Source organism: Hippocampus comes, unplaced genomic scaffold (assembly GCF_001891065.2).
Source record: "Hippocampus comes isolate QL1 unplaced genomic scaffold, H_comes_QL1_v1.1 scaffold10, whole genome shotgun sequence".
Lineage (NCBI taxonomy): Eukaryota > Metazoa > Chordata > Actinopteri > Syngnathiformes > Syngnathidae > Hippocampus > Hippocampus comes.
The window spans coordinates 843,554-850,434 of record NW_017805001.1 but is presented as its reverse complement, the minus strand read 5'-3'; the positions used below and the strand labels follow the sequence as shown (position 1 = coordinate 850,434).

Genomic DNA, 6,881 nt, shown 5'->3' with positions numbered 1-6,881 from the left:
ATATTGATGACGGTGTGTGGGTGTGTGTGTGTGTGTGTGTGTGTTTGTGTGTGTGTGTGTGTGTGTGTGTGTGTGTGTGTGTGTGGCATCTCTTACTTTGCCATTATTCTCCAGTGCGTCCTGGAAGTGTGTCATCCATTTTGTTGGTGGCGCTTAGCTTAGCAATGTTAGGCTAATACTTTGTCCTATTCACCCTGAAAAGCATCTCAAGTATTTTGCCATGTTGTTATTTAATTAAAAGAAGATGCAATAACTATATTTATTACGTTCAGTGGGAGATCACAAGTGCATTTACCGTTTCCTGAGGTTGAAATAACCCAATAGATTCAGAATGGATTTTGACATAAATCCTCAATCTACAATACATACATTAGTCTGACAACAATGCATAGTTTGTGTGTGTGTCCTTATGGAAAACCACACGCTAATGTCTGCAAGATGCAGCATTATTTTCATAATTCTTTTTCCCCACTGAATGTGTGTGGGTAAAATGTATATCCCCACAATCCCAAATGAAAGCTGTAATAATTGTAAAACGATGCCAGCTGTCTTTGTATCAACTTGTCATATTTGATCATGTTAAATTTCAGCATGTTCATTGTACCACGTAAGCAGGACGGCCGATGACTGGACTACTTATGCAACAGCACCCCCTGGTGGAAACAAATGTTCATGCTCATCATCTCGATGGGCCATAACAGGTGTCAAAAAAATCTGTTTAAAAATGATTTTGCTGATACGATATGCTATATAACATCTACCTAATGTTGTGTCCGCTGAGTGTCTGTCACTGGTGTTTATTTTTGCATCTGATCTCTTGCATGACCTTCCAGCTGAGCTCCAGGCTCCTCCGCACCTCCGCCAGGTCCTCCCGGATCTCCTCCAGCACGTCCAGCTTGGAGAGCTTCCTCTCAATGGACGAGAGCAGAAGCTCTCCTGACCGTGGGGCGGCGCCCTCTGTCCAGGGCGGAGGCGGAGGTGGCGTCAAGTCCTCCCACTCCGCCAGTGTGTCAAAATACGAGTCGATAAAGGCCTCCAGATCCTCCAAGCTGCTCCAGTCTCCACTCTGGCTGCAGATGGAGCGCTGCGGGCGAACGTGTCTGGCGCGAAGCGGCCCCTGGCAGGCTGGGGGCAGCACCAGGAGCATCATGGGCAATCTGGCTTGGTCAATGTGGAGGCATGCTGCTGGTATGTTGACTCTGAAAGATTGCAATCTGTCCTGAAGCGCGGCCAGCAGACAGGAAGTGGCGTTCCCCCTGCTCCATGCGGCGGACGGAAGCGCAACTTGTTTGTCAGATGATGAAGACTCACTCAAGTCCACTGAGGGACACTCACTGGTGGACTCACTGAAAGGCTCGTTAGAAGGCTCACTGCAATTCACTGCAATGAGTGGAAAGTTTGTGAGGTGGATGTGACTCATAAATGTTGCTGTTGAGTTCAAAGTACTCACAGTGATTTGATAGCTGATGGTCATTGGGCATCAAACTTGGACTCTTGCACAATTTGGCAGTCGTGTGGCGAGGCAGGGCAGATGATGCTGCAGTCACGAGAGATTCCGCCACCAGCATGCTTTCCACCTGTGCCATTAGCTGTCGCACCTGCGAGCCATCTCCTCGCCGTTTGTTGTCCAACACGTGGTACCTGTTCCCGCACTTGTCCACCAGCCCCCTCAGCGCCGGCCCCTCACTCTCCAGCCGTTGTTCGATTCCCGTGTCGCCCAGCCAGTCGCCGTGGCTGAACACCACCACGGCCCTGGCCCAGAGCCCTCCCAACTGGGCCTCCAAGGCTTCTCCTTGGAGGTCGGTGAAGGCGGCGCTGGCGTTGACCACCACTAGCGCTGCGCAGGATGGCGCCCCCTTTAGGAAGTCCGCAGTTTGAGAAAAGCCACCCGGTGTGTCCAGTACTCTCACCACCTGGTCGTCCACGCGGGCCCATCCGAGGACGCAGGAGGTGGTCGGGCGGTCGGCGCGGAAGCAGTCACGGCCCAACACCGTGTTGCCGCACGAGCTCTTGCCTGTTTTGCTGCCACCCACCAAAACGAGCGTCACTTCAGGGAGGCGACGGGACTTGTCTGGAACATCAAAAAGCTGCTTTGAGTGAGTCAAAATAATCACTATCGTATAAATTTCTTTAAACCAGCCTTGCGATACGAGTGACCCAGCTTGGAAGTATTTTAAGATAGGAGCCATCAGTCGACCAATTTTTTGCTGTGACTTGCAAGCAAAAATTCAAGGTACAAGTTCTATGGTGGCAATGAACTCCACTTACGTCATAATAATAATAATAATATATGAGTATACTACACCCTGAATAAAAACATAGGGTAATATAATCAAACAGAATGTAAAAAATCTGGTATTCCTGACTTGGCCACTATGGGGCAGTATAATGCAGTGTTTCACATAAACGAAGTAGAGTCACCCTACTTTTAGTAACTGGTCATTGGCAGACAACAAACAATGCTGGCATCGGGGAGAATAATTGTACCTCAGTCAACTTAAAATGAGAGTGGCAGTACACAGCCAGAAGCCTCTTTTTTGAAAATTGATGACTACTGTATTTGCTTACATGCTGCACACACAGCAAAAAAAAAGTCTGATGGCTCGTATCTTCAAAAGGTTTCGTGATTTGCATCTCAAAGCACCACTACATGTTTTATTGTGTGTCAGTAAATGTATCACTGTACTGTTATCAATGTCTCACCAAGGTGCCTCCTGGTGTCCCTCCTCTGCTGCTCCATCTTCATCTTCCGCTCCGTGGCTCTCGCCTCCTCCACCCTCATCGTCATCTCCAGCTGATCCTCCTCTTCTCCCACCGCCCGCCAATGTCCGACGCCGCAGCCCGCCACCATCTCCTCGATCTTCCCCAGCAGTTCCCTAACCTGGAATCCATCACCGGCGGTCCGGTTGTTGAGCACGTGGGTTCGATTCTCACAGCGCTCGGCCAGCCACCGCAGCGGCTCGCCCTCGCTCTCCACGTGACGTTCGGCGGCCGTCTCGCCCAGCCAGTCGCCGAAGCTGAACAGCAGCATGACCCGGCTCCAGACGTCCCCACCCAGCAGCTCCAGGTGATCCTGCACCGCCCGCCGGTAAGTCTCTGAGAAGGCGCGGTCCGGGCGCACCACCAACAGGAATGCGTGCGGCCCCGGGGCGCATAAGGACGGGCTGAGCCGGATCTGATGGCGGTCGAAGGCGGCGGTCTCGTGACCGAAGAAGTTCATCCACCAGCCGGGCGTGTCCACCACCGTCAACTGCCTCCCGAAGACCACACCTTGTCCAACTGCGCAGCGAGCCGTCCTGCCCGGGGACCACCGTCCTTGGTCCCAGCCCAGGATGGTGTTCAGAGAAGACGTCTTTCCAGAACCTTTAGCTCCCAGCAACACGATCCTCATGTCAGGCAGAGGGCGAGCCAGCTCTGGAAATGTTTGATGCAATACTTGAAAGTCTGAAAACTAATCCTGTCTTCAAACCCTATTTGCAACAATAGCTCGGCAGACTGATTTGAAACCTTGCCTCTTGTCTTGAAATCCTAATTTAAAGCTCTCATCTTTTTTTTTTGAAACCCCCAACTTTGAGATCCTTACCTCTCATAAAGGCTCTGTGAGTTTTCATTTTCAAAAACCTGGCGCGGGCGTCCTCCTCCACACGTCTCTTCTCCTCCGCTATGGCACTGCATACGCTCTCCTCCATCTCAAACACTCCATTTCCATTGGCAACAACCAATCTCTGGATTTTCTCCATGAGCTCCGAGGCTCGACTTCCATCGCTCAAGTCAATGAGGTGACACCTCTGTCCGCACTGATTCCTCAGCCAACCCAGAGCTTCCGACTCCAGGACCTCCTGGTCCGAATTGAGCCGGGGCCAACCTAGCGAGGTGAAGACCACCAAGCTGTGGCGCCACACCCGGGGCCCCAGCAGGCCCATGTGCTCCTCCAGGGCCCGGCGGCGTTTCTCCGTGAAGTGCGAGCCATCTTTGACGACCACCAGGAAAACGTGGGGTCCCGGGGAGCACATGGCGACACTCCGCCGGATCTCCCGGCGCACCGTGCGGGGGGTGTCGTCCACGCCGAAGTCACACCACCAGCCGGGCGTGTCCACCACCGTCAGCCAGCGCCCGGCCACCTGGACCACCCGCCGCAAGCACGACGTCCTCTCCTTGGTAACGAACTCATCTTTTCCCAGGAGGAGGTTCCCCAGGGAGCTCTTTCCCGAGTTCCTACCTCCGAGGAGGACTAGCTTCAAGTGGGAAGTATGCCAGCCATCCACTAAGACGCACACAAAACACAGTTGGGAAGGAAGCATTTTTGGTACCATAAGTAGATGTTGAATTTAAAAACTCCATTTTACATTCATTCAAATAGAAATGGGAACGCTTACTGCTCATTTTAAGAGCTCGGGCTTATTTCAGGAGTCATTAGCTGTAGAAGAAAGAATCATTTTTAGTAACTTGAGTAGGTGTTGCGTTTACACACAGGAGGCTCCGCACTTGGTAGCTATTGACAGCAACTTTTTTTTTTTTTGGACATTAGATTATTATGAACATTCTTACATAGGCACGGAGTTTGACTTACCTGCTGAATGTTCGCTGCTTGCCATTATTTTGCATTCTTTAACTTCTTATACACATGTCACGTTGTCTCTGGAAACATGTGAGCCAAACTGCAGTATGTTCAACCAGATATCAACATTCTCAATTTTATGCCTTTATGGAAGTCTGAAGGTCACCAGAAATGACCACATACACGCCTCTTGGCAGCAGGGAGACAAGTCGTCTTCAACTTCTCATTTTGCATGCAGGGTTCATCTCAAGACATTTCAGTCCAGAAAACATTTGGTGCAAATTTGACTACAACTCGAATGTAACCTTCAAATGTGGCTTGAAATGTCCATATAATAATAGTAATAATAATAATAATAAAAACAACTACAATTAAAGAAAAAAACTGACCCACGAGTAAGGGGTGAACATAAAAATAGAGTCAAACATAAATAGAACGTAAAATCATCGAATTAATTACACATTGACGGACTGGGATATGCGTTCGATCTGTCGTTAACAGTGATGAAGATGTTTGTTTTTCGAAATTCCGGGGGTCCTTGAAGACACATTTCGCGAGAGTGATGTGTGATTGGTGGAGCACAAAGAGTGAGCAGGTGTCGAAGGAATGAGAGTGGAGTAGCTTATCTGAGAGTTTACGTGTGCTATTGTCATCTAATTGTTGCAACAAACCTCAGAAACGCATACGCGACTTTGTTTATCATTTGAAACGCAGCAAAGTTGTGAACCAAACGTAGGAAATGTGTAAAAGTCGAGCTTCCGGGTGACGGAGTCGTCCCTCTCGCGTGAACTACGCGTTTGCGTCCCATAGCCCCGCCCATTTGGGAAGATCTTTTATGTGAAGCAGCTAAACGACTATCCGCCGTCACATTTGTGGATATTTGTGTCGTGACGCTTAACGTTCTCTCCGCCTGCAACAGAAAAAAATGGGAGTGGTGACAATACGAGTGGAATATTGGTAACCGTTCAACATTATCACGCATTTTATTTTGTGTTTGTAAGCTGCTATCGCCTACAGAAGGCTTTAAAACTACTGCTTTTGATGTGTGTGGCTAACTTCTGCGCTTAACCGAATTTCTCCATCATCTCCAGTGGCAAGTGAGGCTACGAGCCCCGTTATCGGGAGCTTGCCCGAGTCGTCAAGGGTGAGTTTCCCGATGCGGATGTGTCGGGCTTCGTTGGCCGGAAAGGTAAATCATAAATGCCACAGTAATCTAAATTATGGTCTGAGATCTGTTTAAAAGTCTTACGCTCTGTCTTTTATAGCCAGCTTTGAGATTGAAATCAACGGGCAGCTGGTTTTCTCGAAACTGGAGCTCGGAGGATTCCCATATGAGGATGACGTAAGTAGTTTTGTGCCCCTTTTTTTAACGCAATGCACACTGCTAGCTTCCGACCAACTACATCGACGTAACCCAAATATTTACGTACGTACGCAAGTCTGAATGTGCCGTCGTCTGTCAATCTACGCTTATGCCGTAATGAACTCAGATCTGCACAAAATAGCTGTATAAAACAGGCGAGCAAATTTAATAAATATGCAACCACTCGTAGCCTGATGATTCCCTGAGAGGCGAAACGTGGTGCATATTTAATATATTTGCTCATTGATGAGATATGATCAAAGTATATCACAATATCTGCATTTCATATTGGTCGATATCAATGTATATTGATTTGATCGTTTGTTTGTTTTTGTACTTTTCACTATTGAAAATAATGACCCGAAGGAAACAGAAATGGCTGAATTTCGGTCATCTTTAATAAGACGTCAATCCAGTTATGAAAAAGCCACAGAAACTTGCCTGATTTTGACTTGAGTGCAAAACCAGGATCGAACATGGCCATCACTGGCGCTAGACTTGCTCTCGGCACCAAAATACGGCCCATAATATGTTGGGTTTCTTGCTCTTTCGGCTTCATTGGCTTTATCAGGAAGGAACCATTTTAAGTATAATTGGTGGGTGGTCTGTTGGATGCTGTCGCCCCTGCATTTGTCAGCCAATGACAAAGAGTTTTAAGAATCATGCAAACTCTGATATTCAAAGAACCTCTCATAATTCAAAACAACAACAAAAAAAAGTAGGTTTGTAACTTTTTTGTTTGTTTTTGTCTTAATCCTGCACTTATCCAGGTAATGGAAGTCATCCAGAAAGCTCATGAAGGCAAACCTCTGACAAAGATCACCAAGAGCCAAGCGCCATGTGTCATCATGTAGACAAACAGGTGTGAATGGAACAAAGCTGGCTTTCCCCAACAGTGTCCTGATTGAAGTGTGTGTGTGTGTGGGGGGGGGGGGGTAATTTAATGGCAAACAATTGAAA

At 48.2% G+C, this 6,881-nt stretch overlaps 1 protein-coding gene and 1 pseudogene across 3 annotated transcripts; one reads left to right on the top strand and one right to left on the bottom strand.

Moving 5' to 3' along the window:
* Positions 1–245: 245 nt before the first annotated feature.
* LOC109532441 (GTPase IMAP family member 8) lies at positions 246–5,058 on the bottom strand. 3 transcript variants are annotated; one of them, XM_019897343.1, is made up of 6 exons: positions 4,571–5,058; positions 4,377–4,417; positions 3,584–4,264; positions 2,704–3,414; positions 1,451–2,071; positions 246–1,380 (listed from the first exon to the last, which is right to left on the bottom strand). In XM_019897343.1, exons 2-6 carry the CDS (start codon positions 4,381–4,383, stop codon positions 788–790), a joined length of 2,613 nt encoding a protein of 870 aa, XP_019752902.1. In that variant the 5' UTR covers positions 4,384–4,417; positions 4,571–5,058; the 3' UTR covers positions 246–787. The 3 variants fall into 3 exon arrangements, with proteins under 3 accessions (XP_019752902.1, XP_019752900.1, XP_019752899.1); XM_019897341.1 differs by lacking the exon at positions 4,377–4,417; XM_019897340.1 differs by lacking the exons at positions 4,377–4,417; positions 4,571–5,058 and having other exon boundaries at positions 3,584–4,370.
* Positions 5,059–5,269: 211 nt separating this feature from the next.
* Positions 5,270–6,872, top strand: LOC109532506 (migration and invasion enhancer 1-like; annotated as a pseudogene).
* The last annotated feature ends 9 nt before the right edge of the window (positions 6,873–6,881 follow it).

Excerpts from the sequence above, each read along its gene's own strand:
- LOC109532441 (XM_019897340.1), bottom strand. The coding sequence starts at position 4,313 with ATGGTACCAAAAATGCTTCCTTCCCAACTGTGTTTTGTGTGCGTCTTA. Across the intron at positions 2,072-2,703 it reads GGACACCAGGAGGCACCTTG|ACAAGTCCCGTCGCCTCCCT; the intron begins GTGAGACATTGA and ends TTGATGTTCCAG. Across the intron at positions 1,381-1,450 it reads CCATCAGCTATCAAATCACT|TGAATTGCAGTGAGCCTTCT; the intron begins GTGAGTACTTTG and ends CACTCATTGCAG.